At 36.3% G+C, this 22,007-nt stretch overlaps 1 protein-coding gene and 1 long non-coding RNA gene across 3 annotated transcripts; one reads left to right on the top strand and one right to left on the bottom strand.

The window, feature by feature from the left end:
- The first annotated feature begins 1,698 nt into the window (after positions 1 to 1,698).
- Positions 1,699 to 15,846, top strand: LOC145225054 (uncharacterized). Its single transcript, XM_080091699.1, has 35 exons — positions 1,699 to 3,537; positions 3,771 to 3,838; positions 4,179 to 4,284; positions 4,480 to 4,638; positions 5,255 to 5,388; positions 5,624 to 5,691; positions 5,821 to 5,892; positions 6,156 to 6,304; positions 6,362 to 6,417; positions 6,543 to 6,642; positions 6,947 to 7,117; positions 7,319 to 7,452; positions 8,303 to 8,391; positions 8,463 to 8,597; positions 8,896 to 9,044; positions 9,116 to 9,174; positions 9,378 to 9,468; positions 10,689 to 10,844; positions 10,964 to 11,088; positions 11,276 to 11,352; positions 11,413 to 11,523; positions 12,126 to 12,274; positions 12,335 to 12,393; positions 12,617 to 12,707; positions 12,785 to 12,940; positions 13,195 to 13,322; positions 13,387 to 13,463; positions 13,534 to 13,665; positions 13,970 to 14,078; positions 14,138 to 14,246; positions 14,415 to 14,647; positions 14,717 to 14,889; positions 15,055 to 15,166; positions 15,245 to 15,396; positions 15,515 to 15,846. The coding sequence occupies exons 1-35, from the start codon at positions 3,517 to 3,519 to the stop codon at positions 15,628 to 15,630; spliced, it is 4,026 nt and encodes a 1,341-aa protein (XP_079947825.1). The 5' UTR covers positions 1,699 to 3,516; the 3' UTR covers positions 15,631 to 15,846.
- Positions 15,847 to 19,582: 3,736 nt separating this feature from the next.
- On the bottom strand, positions 19,583 to 21,459 carry LOC145206191 (uncharacterized). 2 transcript variants are annotated; one of them, XR_013853723.1, is made up of 3 exons: positions 21,200 to 21,459; positions 20,342 to 20,477; positions 19,583 to 19,947 (listed from the first exon to the last, which is right to left on the bottom strand). It is a non-coding gene; the product is annotated as an uncharacterized LOC145206191 (long non-coding RNA). The 2 variants fall into 2 exon arrangements; XR_013853722.1 differs by lacking the exon at positions 21,200 to 21,459 and having other exon boundaries at positions 20,342 to 20,548.
- Positions 21,460 to 22,007: the final 548 nt, after the last annotated feature.

Below are 22,007 nucleotides of genomic sequence, written 5' to 3'. Positions count from 1 at the left end.
GGGTGGTATTGGTAGGAACAATTCATATTAGAGATTCGTAGTGTCCTATTTTCTTTACATATTACCAACCTCATGTTCATTTTGTGATGTTGGATTTACTTTTTGTGTTTTCAATAACAAACTCTGTAATAGTTATTTTGACTCATTTTTAGCAACTTTTACGATGTTTCAAGTTTGTAATTCTAAGAACTGTTGTTTGCGATCATTTTTTTCCAAGTTTTCCCAGAACACGTTTCTGTAAACCCTAACCGTTGCTTTTTCAGCGGCGACAATTTTTGATCAACGTGCCTTTTTTAAAATGGGTCAATGGAAAAACGACGAGCACAACAGGTCACCTTACCGCATCGGTAGCACGTGAGGACGGAGCAATATATAAGGGGAGAAAGGCCAGGCTTGTCACAAAAGGCCCATGCCTGTTTTGAAGCTGGTAAATAGTTACTAGAGCCGCTTGTTAAGCAATTGGTCATTCTGTCTTTAAACATTTGAATAGCATGATGGTGTAGGTCATGGGTATTGCAAAGCAAAATACTTTAAATGGCCTTCTACAGCAAAACAAGCGAAAGGAATGACATTTTTGATTAATGTCTGCACTTCCAGTAACTTTGTTGTTTTTGCTACTGATTTACGCTTTACGTTATGTTTAGGTTGTATTTAAGTTTTAAACTGAGAAACAACATGCGGATATATAAATTCGCCATCGGCAGCGTTTTGCTGCTGTTAGCAATAGGTTTGTTTTTGAATATTTACCGTGTTTAAAACTTATTATGTCATTATTAAAAGTTACTAAATGCAATCCATTATAATGCAACGTAAAACTTTATTGTGTCATTGAAATCAGTAAAAGGACCTAATATTTTAGTTTGTAGTAATTTGCATCTTAACGTGTGTTTTTTCGTTTAGAAATTTCCGCGATTGCTCTTTCGTTCAATCCAGGTAAGAGAAAAATGTTAACAAACAAAACACAAACTACCAAGTAAATTTTTGTGATGGTAGTCGCAATATATTTCAATTGTCTTGAGATACAGTCAGAAAATGTTTTAAATCATACGAATTTTACATCAATACTACCAAAAAGCACAAATCACTTGCGCTAAGTGGGAGCAAAAATTGGACAATGTTTTTGGTAAACAAAGGAGGTATTCAGTTTCATAAAGAGCCAGTATATTAAATCGAGTGGCTTACAATATTTACTCAGGATATCCTCTAACACCCGATGTGTTGTGACTTTATGTACGTTTTTCTCCAAATTTAAAACCGTCTTGAAATTGAAACCCGTATTTCTGAATTTAAGTAATTATCTCAGCTTTCGCTATGTCAACAAATCTTTAAGAATGGCGCTTCAGATGGAACAAAGGCGACGAATTGGTCTGTTTAAGTAAGCATAAAGTCTCGCGATAATGTCCTCAAGAGTTAGCGATCCATATAGAGATGATCGTGTGAGATGATAAAACATTTTCCCATTTCGACGTTTTAAGTTGCGTGGTTTAAAGGTATTATACTTGCCTTTATGTGATTTAAAAGCTGCTTATACAATATTTTCTTGATGAAATGTTACCACAAATAGAAAAATACGAGACTGATCAACAGCATATGTTAAAACGAACGCAAAAACTGCACGCGTACGTTCCCTCAGTCTGTTCTTTTTGTTGCGTATTCGAAAACGTAAAACCTCAAAAATTCCGTACACAGAAACATACTTCAATATTGTTGATTTCCAATGGTAAGTAATGAGAACCGGCACGATACGGAATCAAACAACCTCATATTGATCCTGCTTTTGTGCACCTAGGCCAAAAGATAAACGGCCTTCATTGTTAAGCAACAACAAGTTGGGTTTTCAGTGTTATCGGTGGGGGTAGGACAAACTATTTACGCTTGGATAATTTAGGTCAAACCTGGTAGTAAAGACACAACTGGTGCGTGGGTAAAATGTGAGTGTTATGGTACGTTGATTTCAAAAAGATATTTGTTTTTCCTTTCTCCTATTGTTGGACTCTTTAGGTGTAGCTCCTGTTTCCGGCTATTACAGAGCGGTCATTTTAGATCATTAGAAAAAGTTCATGTTTCTTTTTTATTTTAACCAACGGCGAAAACTTTTTTTCCAAGATTACCATGGACTTCGAGTCCTATGCTTCCTGAGGAGAAAATAGTCTTTACAATCCCATAAGGCCCTAAAAATTTTTGTTGGTCTCCTCGTTTGTAAACAATCTTTTGTGTATTTTGATCTTCGACAATCCTGAATTCACATAGGATTATAAGATAACATTGTGGGAGGCACAAGTCGTTGGAGATTTTTTATATTTACGTCTTAACAATTGTTAAAGAAGTTTTTGATATGATCATAAAATATACTAAACCAAAAACATACACAATGAAGGAAATTCTGAATCTTATTTTGTATCATGTGAACATTGCTTGGAAAGATTTTCACACACCACCACAACAGCCCATTATCTTGCCTCTAGCTACCGAAAGAGGTTTGTTAACCACATACTGGTCAGCAGTAGCAGTATTTTTCCACTTGCGTGCATCTGCTAGCGTGACTGGAGACACTTTTTTTACAAGAATGTGGTCATTTAAATCCCCTCTTTCTCCTATACAAAAAGATTCACCCACCGTAATGCCGAGTTTCGGTTTCGAAAGCTCTGTGAACAAATCCAACCACGCATGGTTTGCTCATGGAGTTTTTCACTCTTTTATAAAATGCGCCCCCGCAAACATGCTCACCGTTTCCAAACATTCCGATGGAATTTAATCCTTCTTTCATGCCTGACTGGTGACTTTACTGCTGGGCAGTGCTTCTTTAAAAAGTCTAAAAAGAAAATGTCTCAAACTGGACTTAAGCCAGAGGTTCTCAACCAGGGCTAAATTACCCCACGAAGAGCAAAGTTTTAGGGATATGTGGGATTAGGGTGTTAAATACACTTTGGATTAAATTATATCTTCTAAATCTTACGAAAGGTTAACAAGAAAAAAGGTTGAGAACTTCTAATAAAGTTGGGCAATTTCAAGTGGTCAATCACCACGGTTTTACATTTGACTGTGATATAATCGCTGTAAACGTTTTTGTGTGTCAATCGCTGCATATTTTATTACTTTTAGTGGCAATTAAAATTGTTTTGAAAAGCAACTGCATATACCTTTCAAATTTTGTTTATACCCAACATGACGAATAATCGTTGTGAGCTAAAACGATTTAAAAACCCTAAAAAATGTCGGAGTTTACAAACCGCTTTACAAAATGGCCGTCGCGCTTGACCATCTGCGGAGCCGTATTTAAGGAGTTTTGATTCCGAAAAAAATCATATTGCGAACTAAGTTTTGACATAAAGTTTTTTGTTGTATACTGTTGATTGGTTTTAAGCTTTTGTTTTTTATTTAGATAAAGAGGCGGTGGAATTTTTGGTCAGCGTTACAGAACCGGCAGCTAACGCAGCTTTTTCCCCTCTTCCAAACTACTACCGTTATGTTTACAGAACTGGCGATGTTAGTAGCATTACTGATGGCGGAAACGATATGTACGACGGCGGAAATGTGGTAAATAAAATGATTTCATGGAATTTCAAAAATACAATGTATCCTTTACACGTTTTATCTTAAGTTTCCTATTAAACTGCCAATTATCAGATAAGGAAATGACAAACATTTATCCACAATTTATCTTTTTGTTTGATTTGCACATTTTGTTTAATTATTGTAGTAGAGTTTTTGTATGATGACTGTTTTGTAAATTATTCAGACAAAAACTGACTTTTATTTTTCCATTTTAGTTGCGAGTTTGGAAAGATGGAGATCCAAGGCCAGTTGATTCGCCAGTTAATTATAACACCACATTTGCGTGAGTTATGTACAAGGTTGTGGCAAAATCTAATCAAAAAATCGACCGGCGGAAAGCAGAAATGTGAAAAGTAACAAATAGAAATGTGTGATGTGAATTTTAAAGTGGTTAAATCGGTCGTCATGATTAAAAATGAAGGTAATACATATTTATATGCACAGCAATAAATGATTAGAAACCTACTTTAACAGTTTCGAAATATCGGGCTACATGTTACTGTTTTGCCAGATTGATTATATTCCCCATCCCAGTTGGTCAGCGTGCATAGTCCCATATGTTTGGAAATATACTCTCGCACAAAAAATGTATGTTATTATAGATTTGACTTTTTTTCTTCTAGTGACAATGATGGCGTGTTTTATGGGTCATCGGTCGCTGGCAATCCTTTCCAACTGTCCACTCTCATAAGAAACGACAATAACAGTTTCTACAACATCTTTATCGAGGTTAGTGCGGCTCACTTGGCAGCTTGCACAAAATCTGTTCTATTGCCAAACAGAATTTATAAAATGGCCGACACTTTCGTGTACGCTAATGACCCTTCGCTTTGATTTTACTCTGTTCGAACCGAAGACGTTTCCAGGACACCCCAATTTTTACACGGGTGCTAATCTTTGAATCCAGAATTTGTGCTTTCTTAGGAATCAAGCGACCTTGGAGCAGATGGCTCTGGCGAAATTAATCGATTTTCTGGTACAGTTCAAAACGGCCAGTTTCGTATGGATTATGAAGTCTATCAAGTCCAAGGACTGGGCGACGCGTCCGTGGTCCAAGTTTACTATGTCATCTCCAGCCCAACGGTATGGTATATTGACTTACAACACGGCACTTAAAATACACTTAAAACATAGTTTGAGCAGAACTTTGATGCAAAAAAACAACAACAATGAAATAATGAAAAGATTGTCCCCGAAAGTCAATGAAGGGTTGTACACACGGGGTCGGCAACCTTTTTTGCACAGCAGACCGCTTTTGAAAGTGAAATTTTTTCACGGATCGGTCTTCCAAAAACTACAAATGTTCATCAATAAAATGCCTAAAAGAGTTTATCATCCCTGGGATGCTCGAGGAAAATGATTTAAAGCATTGCCCTGAAAATTACACAGCTCGGTAACTAACTCCGGGACCGGGCCGCGGACTAGAGGTTGCCGACCACTGTTGTAGACAATGCTTTAGAATTTATTAAAGATGAAACAATACACTTGACATCAAAAATCTCACGTGAAAATGACGGGTTACAAAATATTTTGACCGGAAAAAAACCTTACTTTAGTTTAAGTGTTTTATTTTGAGTAAGGGTTGTTATTATTTTTTATGTTATGGCAATTTTTATGCAACACGTTAAGTCTTGTTTATGTGTACAAAATCTGCACACTGCTTCGTCTGTACATTTAATGCGAGATATTTTGCTGTTAGGTGTTTGGTTCGTCAGGAACTTGGTCACTGAGTCTACAAGAGTTATCTACAAGCCCTTTGGAAACTACCAACAACACAGCTCGAATCATCGGGACCATGAACAATGTTTATTTCGGTTACATGCTTTTGTCATTGTAAGTAAACTGGCCTTGTTCCTTTTTTCAATAGTAAAATCTTTATTTTTAGGTAAAACACTCAGTAATTTTTTCTCATTTTAAAGTGTTACCGGTGACTTAAAAAAATAGTTTTTTTATTTCTAAATTCACAAGGCTTTTTTATTTAGACTTTACAGCCGTTTGAAACAGCCTGTTAATAATTTCCGTTTACAAAAACTACTCCCAAACAAATTAACATAGCTTATATATGCAGTTTTCCCAACGATTTACTTCAGCAATCGACGTTTGAAATCGGAATTGATCAAGTATTGGCCGATATTGGTAAGTTTAGTCGTTTCAAAGGATTTTTTATCGCAAAAAATACGCTTTGTTTAAATGGTTGGGTTGTAATTTTGATTTTCAATTATTAGTAAAAAAATGTTTTGAATTGTTACTTATGATATGTTTCAGCGACACAATTCCTTGTTGTCAGCTCAACGACAACTAATCCGTTTGTTTCGACACAGCCACCTTTAACACCCGGTGAGTGAACTTTAACGTTGTGGATAGTTTAAAAAAATTAATAAAAACTACCATCCAGATATCCATATTTTATATTTTATCTATAGAACAGTTTAATATTTATTATCTTATAGTTGAGGTAAACTGTCTATTAAATTATTGGATCACATAAAAATAAGCAAACCAATGTGTTCAAAACAGTTTACAATTAGGTGCAATCTTTGTTTGGAAATTCACCTGTTTAGGTCCTAGCAATTTACAAGATTTTTTATCATATTTTTTAGCTTCACAAGTTACTCGCTCCCTTCTCGCTCTGGATGCTCTCGGCGACGGAGTTCGTAATCAGATTCCCGACTTTTACTCGTACGATTACGATGGAGGTAATGGATCAATAAATGACGGTGGCAATGATATGTACGATGGTGGAAACAGGGTGGGAAATAAGTTGAAAACTGTGATTTGGTGTTGCTAAAGCCTTGTTTTTTCTCAGGTTTCGTTTCAGCGGGGTCCAGTTAGCAGAAACATCCTCTACGGAGAAACTTATAGGTGCGCTTAAATTGATTGCATCCAATGTTAACAATGCTTTTTGCAAAGCTTTTACGCACAGCAAAAATAATTTTATCAGATACGGTGATTAAAATACGGAAAAAAATATTTTAGTTTATGTTCAGTTTTCCGGATTTTACATTTGGCTCATCTGCAATCCACCCCTTTACTGCCCTCATGTGGTTTGGTTCAAGCAACGCGAACGGCGACTCGGTGATCATTCAGGTAAAGATGTTACAGCAAAGGTTTACATTAGCTCTGCTTACATATTTTTGTGATACAAGTATATAATTATGAATTTGTTGTCAGGTAAAAGAAATACTGTTTTTTCCTGCGGAGAAACGAAATGTCTATCGTTTTGTAACTTGGCACAATTGGTGTTCATTTACATCTATCACTAGACAATATATTTCGGGTTTTAAAAAATGTGGTTATAAATTTAAGTCTGTGCATTTAAATGCAAACACATGTTCTATTTAGCATGTTACAAAGGAGGATTAAACTTACTTTTGAGTAACATACTATTTAGGTAACTTCAGACAGTGGGGCGGATGGCAGTGGAACTATTGAACAGTTAAACGGCAGTGTAACTGGTCCATATGGAAATTACACTGTCAAGTATGAAGTATTTCAACTCTATGACGGAGATTTTAATGATCCTAGCATTATTGAAGTGTATTTTACTTTGGAAAGTTTTGAGGTAAGGTTTATAATGCACGTATTATTACCATAGCACTCATATCACAACAAAAAGTTCGTATACTTTTTGGCAGTTTAAATTTTAAGTTTTATTTCGCACTGTTGAATGTTTCCTTGTATGCAAAGATCGAACCACGCGTGACTACTGCGACTAATACTTTAACATACATATTACTAACATTTCTGTTTTCTCCTACTACAGTGGAACTCATCACCCACCAATCTTCAATTAGAGGTTCGTTCATCCGATCAAAACAATCTGGTAAACCTAGCCACTCTTAATCCACTAAGCGGGGTTGTCAGCAACGTTATGTTTGGTTACACTTTGCTGTCCAAGTAAGATATCTTATAGCTTGCATATAAAATTCCTGTTAGGCTAGAGCAGGGGTGTCCAACTCGAAAGCACCGCCGTGCCAATCTAGGTTTTAAAATATACGCGCGTGCCAACGTTTGGTACTTTTTCCAAACCATGTCTTAAACGTCTTAACGGTAGAAAAAAATATGTTGTCAAACGCAAGTAAACTTGTTTATGATACTCCAGAAACCTTTTATAACATACCATGTCGCTTCAAGCGCAGAATCCATAACATGGAATATAATACGACAGCATAAAGGCCCGGTATTATCCAGAATTCGACAGTTTCAAGCGCCTAAAGGTAGATGGTTCGAGTCTCAAAACGACCAATTTAACTAGTGGATTTGTGTAACCTTGATACTGATCATCTTTACTGAAGTTAGAATAAAGGCCAAAAAGAATCAATAGACAAAAATTAATTGCCTGACAAATCCTAATGTTTACCATCTGAATGTGCAAAAACTTGCGTGCCATTTACAAATGCACTGCGTGCCACTTTTGGCACGCGTGCCACGTGTTGGACACCCCTGGGCTAGAGGTTCTCGTGACGCGTTGCGAGTGATTAAATTTGATTATTTTTCGGGACTTAATTTCAACAGTACTTATATTGGCTAAAATGTGTCAGGTAAGGCATTTCTCAAATGCTGATTACATCCATTGTGCCGTTATTGCAACCAACAAAACCATGTCATTTTGTAAAAATTTTTGACCTATTGTATTGTGATTGGTTGCTTTGACGGGTATAATTAAATTTAGAAGTTTTAGGTGTAAAAAACTTTGAAACTTTTGAGGCAAATCATTCACCGAGTACCTAATTACAATTTTGTACAGGAACAATGGTGTTTATACGCCTATCTCAGAGATTGAGAATGCTTTGCTTGAGATGACTCGAATAATCATCACTTACGGATTGGACCCAAGTAAAAAAAATACAATCGGTTGATTTGATATCAGCAACGTAGCGAAAAACAATACTTTTTCAACATTGCAGATATTCCGATACCAGGACCTCCCTCATCCACCATCTTTCCTCCCTCATCCACATTCTCTCCCAGCTCAACTATTCAAACTCCAACAGCTGCAACCACGGATTCATCAACCCCGCAACCCCGTCCCGTCCCTTCTAGTAAGTCACAAATAAAGGTCTCGTAATGTTCGCCCCAGAATAACCTTTAGTCGGTCTATGCTTTTTAAGAAGGTTTCGCTTTTCGGTAAAAAGTTAAGCACAAAGCAAGTTGTAAGTTACTTTTATACCGATCACATTTTGAAGGTCTTGTAATGTACGTCCCAGAATAACATTACGTTAGTCTATGCTTCTGTACGAAGCTTTAGCTATTTAGTAATGAGTTTAAAAGTTAAGCACAAAGCAAGGAGTAATTAGTTTACTACCGATCAGATATCGAAGTATTTTGTTTTTTATTTAGCTGACACCTTCATTGGTCAAGTTTTAAGCTACCTCAACGATTATTCATACGACGTGCGTGATGGCATCCCCAATTTTTATTACTATGAATACGATGGCGTTAATGAAATCTCAGATGGTGGTAATGATATGTACGATGGTGGAAATCGAGTAAGTAGCATGACATGCAAATATCCCGACCTACTAACTTTATTCATTATCGTTCTGTCACAATTTTACAGGTTTTTTTTAATTCTTCTTTTGGCAATGGAACAGCCGGCTTGTATGATCAAGTTACATCGTAAGTTACATGTAGTGTTAAGGATCATTGTGCGGGACTTAATTACAATCCCATAAGTTTGATTAGTTTCGCGCGCTTGTGTAGAATATGCAAAGGAATAGTAACATAATTTAAAAAAATAAAGGTAATGCCTGCTAACTAATTTTGTGCTTCAAAAATATGGCAATTTTGCGGTTATAATGTTGCGACATCTACATTCTTAGTGGCAACGGTTACCAGGCTGGAACTCACACAGGATATCCCTTTAACGCTATCATGTGGATTGAAGGAGGAGATGAGAGTTTCTCGCTTGGGGTAAGGCACTTGTATACAGTCAATCCTGTATTGAATAATGTGAGTCTGAATTTCGTCTGGAAGGCTTTCAACGATGTCAAACCAAACTTAATGAAAAAAACAAACAAATTAAACAAAAGTGTAGCCTGAACAAAAGATGTGTAGGACATGTACAATGTATCACAAAACCGCCCCCAAGGTTGATAAATACAAAGAGATAACAACACTCGCTGACTATAAGGGAACAGTCAACATCATTGACTATAATCTCCATGAATAAAATTTAACAACATCTAAATGTTATGAAGTATATCTGAAATTGAGTAAAAATCATTTACAAAAATAGCTCTGCAGAATAGCAGACAACATAGACCCGTTATTTACGAAATATCCTATTGTCCCGTAACCAACTCAATTATCTAAAACCTACAATAATTTCATTTAAATAAAATAAATAGCCACGTACAAAATTCCCGAAAATTATTACGATAATGAAATCCAAGTATATGTTGCTGAAAACAAATGCAATTTGGTGACCGAACATTTATCACGATATAGAACAAATATTTTTTTTTACGACAATCAGACGACAGTCCGAAAACTGAAAACTGTCCTTTGTCGTGTCACCATACGAGAAATAAACGTATTTTCAGATAAAGGGTAGTCGATAATAATAGTAAACAAAAGAGGAAAAGCGAACGAAAGAGGTTAAAATGTCAATAAATCGGCAGCAGAAATCAAAATCTATTACACGCATGCAGATATTTGTGAACGGCATGGAATAATGACAGTGTGTGGGCGTCTGTTAAATCAGGATGACCAAATAGCATGAAACGAATAATTGCACCAGGAGAAAGATTGGAAAGAAATGAAGCGTTAAACTTAGCGTTTTCTGTCAGAATATTCGAAACAGTAGAAAATAAAATTGTGCGAGGACGAATCAATAGTGGACAATTGAGAAACAAATGTTGCGTGGTTTCTACGGCCTGACATGCACAAGGGCGAAAGTGCCTTGGATTGATATTGAGTGGGCTATGGTTAAGTCGAAGCATGCAATTAAAAACGCATTTTTTTAAATATTTTAACAAAACGTTTACATTAATACAAGTTCACAAACAAAATATTGCTTTAATACTGTACACAAAGACTATGGCTTGGGTTACCAACTTTTATTATCACTTTCTTTCTTAACAATTTGTTGGCATCAGCTATTAACCAACTAAGAAAGTTACCGTTTACAGGTTACCGGTAATGCTGGTGCAGACAATAGTGGAAACATTACGATCTTCAACGGAACTGTTTATTACGAAGACTCTGTACTCTATTACCACGCTTTTCAAATATCCGGTGCCTTTGATCCAACTATTTGCGAAGTTTACTACCAAGTCGTAAATCCGGTACATTTTATGTATTATGTTATGGGTCTTTGCTAGGTGGCAATTTGTTTTTTTCTTTTCTCCTTAAAAATGTGCAGTCCTTGGTAAGAAGATTTTATGCAAATTTTCGTTTTTGAAAGGCATGGAATTCGACTGGAGGATACCTAAAAACGTCATTTTCAGACAACACAGAAAATCTTGCAAACGGAATTACTTTGTCGGGTTATCCGGTTCGCCAATTTCTTGGTTACACACTTTTTTCAAGGTACGAACTAAAATAAAAATCTAGGGACATTTTTGATCCGTCCACCACCAACATCTACTTAAAAAAGTAACTGTGTTTTGAATAATAAACTGTCGTGCTTACAAGGGAACCAGTCAGCCAAATTATTATTGGATGTCAATGGAATTTTCACAGTTATGGATTTATTGATTAAGTGCACTTTTTTTAGACCAAATGGAGTATTGATTCAACAATCTGAGATTGAGAACGCACTATCCTTTGATTTGCATGTGTACTCGTACCACGGTGAGTGTTTCTAAATCGGTCAGATTTCACCACAAATTATTTCGTGTTATTTCCACACAGTGTCTGCTCCTTCTTCCACTACATCACCGCCATCTTCTTCATTTTCTACCTTTACACCTCCGTTTTCGACATCTTCCACCCCCAATGTGTCACGACCCCCTCCCGCAGCAGGTTTGTAAGATGTTAAATATGCATTTTGTGATTCTTTTTAGAGTTTGTCGGACAATCTCGCTGACCTGTGAGCACAACAAGTCGGTTTATTGCACTTTTTTCCAATTTACTTTGAACGTTGTTTTAAATCAATGCCTGCATAGAGTTGTAAACGGGCCTTAACTGGAGGCCGAATCCCCGCCCGGACCCGAAAATACAAGCCCGAAACCCGGCCTAAACCCGAATCTTTTTTGATAAACCCGTTGAGGCTCGAAAGTTTGATTAACAGGTCTCTTCATTGAAGACTCAGGAAAGACCAAGACAACAAACACAATAGACAATAATAGACGACTGGTCTTGAACAAGGCGTTTTAGGGCAGTTTGACATTAGGTCAGGTCCAGCAACTGGCTACTTAGCCATCCAAAAAAAATTATCCAAAAAATACTCACACAGAGTGTAAAGCCAGGCCCGAATCAAGCCCGTTTTTTGGAGAAATCTACGCCCGAACCCGGCCCGAAAAGCCAGGCCCGACTTACAACTCTGTGCCCGCACTTACAGGCAAAGCCAAAAAAGTATCGGCGTTTGCATTTCAATTAAATAACTATATCTTTTTTGTAATCAGTTGACACCTTCGTCGGTCAAGTGTTAAACTACCTCCACGATTATTCGTACAACGTACGTGATGGTATTTCCAATTTCTATTATTATGAGTACGATGGCGTTGATGAAATCTCAGATGGTGGTAATGATATGTACGATGGTGGAAATAGGGTAAGTGGTTTCACAACAATTAGTTATTTGTCTTTTATTATTGCTATGTAAATGTTTCAGGTATTCTTTGCCGGTCCTTACAATACCCCAACACAAGCCTATTACGATCAAGTTTCATAGTAAGTAATTCGTACGATCCGAAAATTAAAATATTTTGTTTTTCAAATCGTAGGAACTTTGCAAGTTAAACTGTTTTCCGGCTGTTCTGAACAGTATTTTTTTTACCGTTATATGAAATAATATGTATTCATCTATTCATGTATTCATGTGTAGAAAAGGTTTTATAAATTAATGGCCATCTAGCACACATGTTTTCGTAAGGCTTTAAACCAGCGTTTTTAGTGGCGATGGTTATCAAGCTGGAATTCATACAGGATACCCCTTTAACGCTCTCATGTGGGTGGAAGGAGCGGGTGAAAGTTACTCGCTGGAGGTAAGTAGCTTGTTCTATTTCGACCAAAGTTATTTTAACTTTTGTAACCAGTTAAATACTGTTTTATTAACTTTCAGGTATCTGGTAATACAGGAGCAGACGGCAGTGGAAACATAACAACTTTCAATGGTACCGTTTATTATGACAATTCTGTTCTGTACTATCACGTATTTCAAATATCTGGTGCTGGAGATCCAACTATTTGCGAGGTTTACTATCAAGTCAAAAACCCGGTATGATTATTGCATAATCGCCTTCATACATTTAACGTATAAATAAATCAAATGTTCAGAAAATGATGCAATTTACAAAAGATAAGACATCTTCACAAGGAAACGGCCTTTTGTTAGATTATTCACACAAAAAATTAACGTAACCAATACACGGTCACATTTGGATAGGTTTAATTGCAAATATGAAAAGGTGCAAACTGGGTGTTCAACAAAATTAAAGTTGCATTATAGTTTTCGTTATTTGTGATTTTAAGGCCTGGAATTCAACCGGAGGATATATCCGCACATCGTTTTCTGAAACCGGCACCGACCAGCTGTCAAACGTTGTAACTCTTGTAGATTACCCAAGGCGCCAGTTTCTTGGTTATACACTCTTCTCCAGGTAAAATCTTTTGGCAGAATTTGTATCGTTTAATGGTGGTGGTAATATTTGAAATCTGTTTAAGGCCCGACGGATCCTTTATTCCTCAACAAGAGATCGAAAACGCACTTTCCTTTGTTTTGCATGTGTTTGCCTACCACGGTAAGTGTGTTGATTTTGTTTGCATCAAATTTTAACTTTGAGAGCTATACATCTTACTGTAACGTTGCAGTGAAAATTCCTGGTCCAACATCATCCCCTCCGTTTACCACGACCTCTCCATTTTCCACGTTTTCTCCTCCTTTCTCCACATCTTCGCCTCCGTTTACAACACCCACGGGGTCACCACCTCCTCCAGTGACAGGTTAGTTTCCTTTTTATGTCTATTATATTATGTTCAGTTAACAAGTGTTTTTGTTTCCTGTTTCATTATTGTTTATTTAATTATGTTGCATGTTTATGTAACCCCTCTACAATAACAATAAATGGCAAAACAAAAAGAACGTTTTACGTTTACACTTATATTCATATAAATTGATTCAATACCCTTTATGCTGACTGAGCCAGAAAAGGATCCATTTCTAAAATGCTTAATGGAACACAAGCTATCAAAAATCCATGGAGTAATTTACTGAGAGCCTTTTATTTCTTATTCGTTTGTATTTTAGACGTGGATTTCCTACCTTCGTGTAGTTTAAGAGAAACCATCCGAAAAGTCTGGTCATGTGAAAGTGCGTTCACATCACAAGCTCCCTACTCTGACCCGAACCAGTGCAGGTATGTTTGCGGATTGTATAAGTTTTGTATCTTTTTTTGAGCCATATTTGTGTTTGCAGATCGAACATCAACACAGTAATTCATTGTGTTGCCAACCAATTGACGCAATGTGCCAACGGTGATGGACCAAACATATTTAGAAGATTCAACCTTCCAGTTGATATTGAAGTAGGGTCGTTTAAAAGATTGACTTGGTATTTGTTCTAATGCATTTGTGTCGCAATGTCTTATTTCACAAAGTGAAACAAACTCTACATAACATATTAACGTATTTATCTGTCTCCAGCAATCGTTTTTTGTTAAAAAAACATTCCAACATGCATACGTCTGTTACAGTTTTTCATCAAACAAATTCGATACCTTGCTTCTTCCGGCTCATCTTGTTACTCATATGATCCAATCACGGCGTTCTGTCAGAAATCGTCCCTCCCCGACTACTTCTTTTCACCGCTGGGTAACATGACATCAGGCATAATTTGTCAACCGCTAGCTGTCCAAGGAGTAATTAGAAACCTGACTGACTTTTACTACGCTTACGTTGGTGCAAGAACATCAGGAGAAATTTGCATGTGAGTCCCTTTGTTACGTTGTATACACAATTCCCTATCTATTTCGTTAATGTGAAATATTTGGCACAGGGCATACCGAAAATTGCGAGAAGGCTTTGTTGCTACACTTCGATACCAATGCAACTTGCAGAGTCTTCGCTATTATCTTGACTATTATCACCCCGAACTGTTCCGCTATGTCCAGCAAGCTGTGCAAGTAACTCTTGACTCTGCTGCTGTCCTTGAAATTTCTTCCTGTCCCAGTAAGTAACCTGCTATTTGACCTCTGATCAGTTTTAAGTATTGTAAGCGGAGTTGGAATTTTATACACTTACTCAAACCCATTTTCAAAAAGTTCTGCTGTCTTGTCTAATCCGTATTTTTGCTTAGATTCCGCTACTGACATCGTATAATGATCTTTTTTGCAGAGATAGCTGTAAACAACAGTCGAACCCGCATTTCCACTGAATGGCTAAAAGGATATGCAAAGTGGCGTTCGGGATATTTACCTCGTTGGCAAGCTTCATACATCAGATGGGTGTAAGTTTCGTAAAAGTAAACTAAAAGTTAAACACGCCAAGAAAAGAAACACAAAAATCGATTTCTTGTTTTCTGCAGGGAAGAATTGGATTCTCTGTATCAACCCTTACCTGACGTTCCTGCATGTCTTGATCTAACTGGAATTACATGCAGAGATCCTTCTCAGTATTCTTGTGAATACGATTACTACTCCTGTCAATTCTGCTACTGCCTTGATCATCGCTACAATGGTAAACGAAATGATTTATCGCCTTTAGTCTAATCTGCATCTGGGAACAATGTGCTCCTATGAGTTACAAGCACATTGTAGAATTTTAAGGCATGTTGTGTTTTGTATTGTTACATTAGGATTGACACAAGCGATGTTGGAACCATGGACTCAAGACTTCAAAAATTGGGAACATTTTATGTATCTGTGGGATGAAGCTTACAATAGCTGGAAGATGAACGACGGGGTTCTGTAATTAGGTTTCCAAAGCAATCATGGCGGTCACATATATCACTTGTCCATGATCTAGTTTGTTATTAGGCTTGTAGTTGCACACTAACAATTGTATAACGGATAAAAAAAGCTTTACCATGACTTTAAAACGAATTAGGGACAAAACAATACAATTTTTGACTTCTGTTGTTCAATTCAATTTTTAAAAATATTGTTAATACACACACGCACATCCATTTCGTACTTCATAATGTTTAATTTTGATTATCATTATTGGTCAACTTGAAACATTACAATAAAATTCATTTGCACTAATTGTTTGGGTCTTTCAAAAATCTTGTTTTTAGCTTTTTCAAAAAGGTTAGTCTTTTTTCCAAGCAAATTTGACTCATTATAGATTATGCTGAGGCGCTTGTGAATAATATTATAGAGCTACTATATTAGGGCTACTGTCCTTTTAAGTAGAAAATATCTTGCAGCTTGGTAAATATTTTAACACTACGATCTCTACAGAAAATTATTTTTCTGAGTTTTTAATAAACTTTTGCTCGTGTCACGCGATCCCAATAATCTTCAGATGATAGCTTTTGGAATAAGTCAACCTAAACGACCTCGCCTATCAGTCAGGCATTGTTGAATAGAGCGTGCGACGGCTTTTTTCAGGTAAAAGGAATCAGCTAACACAAGTTGATTTGATTGATCTAGCTTGACGTGGGAGTACTAAGATTCAGTCAACTGAATCCCTTGACAAAATTGAAGCTGTTCGCAGAAATAACAAACAGGCCAGGTGAAAGCGTTGGCGAGGCCTCCAGGCGCCGAAAAAGACTTGTCAATTTAGTATAGTTTACCAAGGTGTTATTTGAACAAAAATCTCTAGCACATCTTTTTACCTGCGTAACGTTTCACTTTTTCCTATTCCCGTTGGTTACCGATCAAATTAAACCTTAGGTAGATTAACAAATCCATTACGCTACATCAAGTTTGGTCAGCACATGCATTATAAAAGTAACTGCAAGTCACTTTATCCGTAAAGTTGTTTTTGTGCCGATTATAACTTAATTCAGTTCCAAACGATTTTTACTTCTCGTAATTACATTGCATGACTATAGTTTGCCAACATTTGGAGAAAAACATCAAAATGCAATTTTGTTAGGTAGTGGAATTACGGTGTTATACAACTTAGGGGTAAGCTGTATCCCTGAATTTTCTGTGAAAAGAATAATGAATGGAAACACATTGAAAACCTCTGACTTAATTCATACAATGAGCAATGAAGCGGCACATTTCACCCAAAAAATCTTTCGTCGGCTAAATACTCTAGAATAGGCTTTCATTTGTTTTCTTGCCTGGGCGTTTACTAAAGCTTGTTGTTGCAAAACAAACCTGCTTTTTTAGCCTAATTCGGTGTTCAGAGCTACATTGATGTATTCGATTAAGTTGCAGACGCAAATTATAACACGTTAATGTTCTTTATGTGGACAAATGTACTAGATCAAGAAAAAAAACATGAATAAAGTAGTGTTTTTCGAACAAATTATCTGTATCACAAGAAACATTGTACAAACTAAAGCAAGAACATAATCTTCATGTACAAATGCTTACAGAACATTGGAATTGGTTACCCGACACTGGCCTAAACTTACAGAAGTTTGGTATATATACTTTTATAGTGAGACAGATAAGTAAAATGTATTAAGGTGGCTTCAACTGAAGTGTTTGATACAATTACAGCTGTTTACAAATACAGTTACCAAAATAACGAACAAAACAATTTGGAAAATTAAAAATTAACCTGTAAAACAGGAAACAAGTTGTTTTTTTAAAAGATGTTTTTGAAGCACAAAATCCTATACACCTTATGTGGTATCACATGATCTGCGAGTCAACATGGGCGAAATGACTCAAAACCGCATAACATAATGTGTAGGGTTTAACGCAGCTCAACCCGGAAATTGCCCCGTACAACATACCGTGTTTTGACAAATTCTGCAAAAGAATATTTCAAATAAAAGCAGTGCATTTATCAGTAAAACGGACAGTAATTCCCCAGCAACAAATCTTTTTACGACATAATTGACAAACCTACATGAGTTCCACTTATACGGTTTACTTTGTTTCAACACGGTATTTGAGTTGTAAGAGTATTTAGTTATGTTATGCTGCATAATTGCATGTGCTGTAAGTAAGGTTGTTTGCACTGTTTTGTAAATATGACGTTTTTTTATTCTAATTGGTTTAGCTGGTCGAATATATATACATTCTATTTGAATAAGGTTGATGACAGCTTAGTGATCTCATTGCCATAAGCTCATAATATTATAAAAACTGTACATCTGAATTGATAAATTGACTAACAAAAGAGAAGATGGGAGGAACCACAAATGCCGTAAAGATGGAAAAAATGCTTCAAGCTCTGGAAGAAATTAAAAAAAGACAGGATAAGTTTGAATCTAAAATAGAGTAGGTTGACTCTAATTCTGTTTCCACCTTGCCTAAAGGCGTTTCCACAGAAGATCTACAGACGGAGGTGAAGGAGATGAGAAGTGCCCTCTCCACACTGGAAAAAGAGATGAAAAGCTTCAACGAAAGGATCTCCGAATGCGAGCAAAGCATCGATGATCTAGAACAATATGGGAGAAGAAACTGTCTCATCCTCCATGGAGCAAAAGAAATACCAAAGGGGAGTTACTCTAGACTGGTAGATTTTATACTACAAATTGTTAATTCAAAACTGAAGCTTAATTTCTCAGTCACTGCTATGGACATTGACATTGCTCATGTCTTGCCAGCAAAAAAGGGTACCCCCTTGATTATTAAATTTGTCAGAAGGTCTGTACGGAACTGCATTTTTTTCAGTAAACGCCATCTTGCCGGAACCGGATTAACTATCACAGAATCATTGACAAGAAGACGGCTACAACTGCTAAGAAAGGTCCAGGAGAAGGTGGGGATGCGGTCTACATGGACTAGCAATGGAACCATCTTCATCATGGTCAATAACAAAAAAAAGGTAATACGTAGCATAGAAGACCTGACAACCATTGCCTAAATTAGTAGTTCTGTTCTAGTGTGGTTATTAGCACACAGTGTGCTAGTTCCTTTCATTTATTTACTGTACCATTTTTTTTCTAAAACAAATGAGCACTGGCTTCAACAATGTCCTCTAAAAAAACACCTAAAAGGCCACGAAGGGACGCTCATAAAGAAAATCTTACTCCCTGTGAAAAGTCATGGGAAATGAACACGCAGCTACCATGTTCCTCCTTATCCCAACTTGAATTGCTGAATTTATTTAAATCACAAATGCCGGATACAGATGTCATTAATTCCCTTTTTGATAATGATCATGATAGTATTATTGCTGATTGTGACGATGAAATTACCACTGAAGGTAACCCCACCACCTGCAGCTATGCCATATCACACGAAATTAAAACAACTGCTCCTTCCAAACACACTTTTTCTGCATTGTGTGTGAATATTAGATCATTGACAAACCCAACTATTTTTTCAAAACTTGAATCTCTTGTGGCAAATATGAATGTTAAGCCCACAGTCATTTGTGTTAATGAAACTTGGATAAAACAGAATAACCCTGGTATTCATTGTTATCTACCTGGCTATAATTTCATATCAAATAGTCGTATCATCACAAATGGGGGAGGTGTAGGTTTATATATTGATAAAAGAATACCATATTCAATTTGTCAGGAACTAACAATAATGAATGAAAAAATATTTGAATCACTTTTTGTGCAAATTGCTTTCCCACATACAAAAATCATATGTGGAACAATCTACAGGTCACCAGGACAGGATGGTAAAGGCCTTAGTGACTTTCAAAACACACTAACCTCAGCATTGACATTTATAGATAAAAAGCGAACCCCCGCATACATTCTTGGTGATTTTAACTTCAATTTATTAAAAACTAATGATAAACATGTAGATGATTTCACCACATCACTTTTTGAAAATTCATTTATTCCATTAATTAACAAACCCACACGAATAACAAACACTGGTAGTACATGCATTGATCACATATGGACTAACGATCACAAACATAAGAGCACAAGCAACATTTTATTAGACTCTGTATCCGACCATTTGCCTATTATAGTCCACACAGATGTCAAAACAATAAACAGTGATACTGTGCAACATCAAAGAAACTTCTGTGGTAAAAATATCAAACAGTTTGAACTACTTTTGATAGAAAGTGATGTTTCACAAGTCACAACCCATAATGACCCAAACCAGGCTTACAGTTCTTTAATGGATTTAATTCATCAGCCATTTAAACATTGTTTTCCATTTTTATCATCGAAACCTGTTCCTGAAAAACAATGTTGGTTTGATAAAGAACTACAAAATCTACAAATTTTAAAGCAAAAGTCATACAAAAAGTATCTGAATAAAAAGACAGATTGCAGAAAAGAAAAGTACAATAAAATCCGGAACACATACAATCACATGTTATCTATAAAAAAAAAAAACACTACTACCACACATTATTCACCAGCATGAAACAAAACACCAAACGAACTTGGGCCATAGTTAATAAACTGCTAGGCAGGGTAAAGGAAAAGTCATCCAGTCCTATATTAATTGATAAAAGCAGCACAACTGACTCTCCAACCATAGCAAATCATTTTAATCAATACTTCGGCACAGTGGCGAAGGATCTGGCTTTAAAACTAGACCCACCCACAACACATTTTAATTCTTACCTGAAAAAAGATTGTCCTAATTCCATGTTCTTTTACCCCACCTGTCCTCGTGAACTTGATAAAGTCATACAAACCATGAAACCCAAACTTTCCTGTGGTTTTGATGAAATCCCAATTAAAATAATTAAAGCATTTCCTGAAAACATAATGCTTGGGTTGAGTCATGTTTTTAACTTATCATTTCAAACTGGCATTTTTTTAAATGATTTTAAAGAGGCTAAAATTATTCCCATCTATAAAAGAGGTGATCGAAAGTTAGCATCCAACTATCGACCAATAAGTTTGCTCTCAAACCTTTCCAAAGTGGTAGAACGGCTAGTCTACAATAGAGCCTACTCATTTTTAAAATCTACGAACTTTTTCTCTGACTGTCAATTCGGATTTCGAAAGCATCACTCCACAAGCCATGTCACCACCAAATTTATATCTGAGGTGACTGAGAGTTTGAACTCAAAGAATCAAACATTGGGTATATTTCTTGATCTGTCAAAGGCGTTTGATACAATTGATCACAAGATCATGTTAAAAAAGCTTTTTTTCTTGTGGAATTAGAGGTGTGGCATTAAACTGGTTTGAGAGCTATCTTTCTGGTCGATCACAGAGAGTTTCGTATAATAATTGTACATCAACAAATAAACTTGATATCCCGTTAGGGGTACCTCAAGGTTCAATATTGGGTCCATTGCTTTTCATTATATACGTCAATGATTTGCCTAATTGCTTAAAGTATGGATCACCTTTAATGTTTGCTGATGATACGACTATAATAATAAAAGCTAAACATATAAATGAACTGGAAATAAGAGCCAATTCTGATATGGAGGCAATTTATAATTGGTTACTGGCTAACAAACTTACCCTTAACATTAGCAAAACCAAAACAATGTTATTCCGATCTGGTGGACATTTACCAGTAAATGTAGCTATTAAAGACCAAAAGCTGGAACAAGTCAAATCCTTGCTGTTTCTGGGTGTAATCCTCAATGAAAAATTGTCCTGGAAGGAGCATATTGATAAAATTTATCAAAAATGCAAGCGCAACCTTGCAATCGTGACAAAGATTAAAAATTACTTACATAAGGACACACTTTTGAGCCTGTATCATTCCCTTATTATGTCACACATTCGCTACTGTATAATAAACTGGCATCACGGTCAGTCAGTTCTGATCGCAAAATTACAGGATATCTGCAATAAATTTATAAAAATCATATTTGGTGTTAAGGGCTCTAGCAATATTGAAGATGCTATGAAAAATAACGGCTTACCTACAATAAATCAGCTATATATAATTGAGGTTTCAACATTTATGTTCAAGGATAACAATGATATGCTTCCATCCGCATTTGCTGATTACTTCAAAATTAACACTCTAAGCATCACCGCGCGTGCCAACTCCAAATACCTCATACCCTACTATGGCACTTATACAAATCAGCAATCGATGCAATACATTGGCCCAAAAATATGGAATAGTATTCCAGAAGACCTTAGGAATACGAATTCTACAAGGCAATTTATTACAATTATCACTTCTTTTTATGTGCATGATGTGATAGCAACCTAAAACTGGAATGTAGCCGTTTGGTTCTCAGCGAAGCGCTTTTCTAGTTTTCAGGCCTCCACTCCACAAAGTCTCACTTATCAACGCACACTTGATACAACC

Source organism: Phallusia mammillata, chromosome 1 (genome assembly GCF_965637545.1).
Source record: "Phallusia mammillata chromosome 1, kaPhaMamm4.hap1.1, whole genome shotgun sequence".
Taxonomy (NCBI): domain Eukaryota; kingdom Metazoa; phylum Chordata; class Ascidiacea; order Phlebobranchia; family Ascidiidae; genus Phallusia; species Phallusia mammillata.
Note: the sequence above shows the minus strand (reverse complement) of the source record. Positions and strands in the feature narration are given on the sequence as shown.

Coding starts and splice junctions, on each gene's coding strand:
- LOC145225054 (XM_080091699.1), top strand. CDS start 3,517: ATGTACGACGGCGGAAATGTG. Junction 6,643..6,946: donor GCGACTCGGTGATCATTCAG/GTAAAGATGTTA, acceptor CATACTATTTAG/GTAACTTCAGACAGTGGGGC. Junction 14,648..14,716: donor ACATCAGGAGAAATTTGCAT/GTGAGTCCCTTT, acceptor TATTTGGCACAG/GGCATACCGAAAATTGCGAG.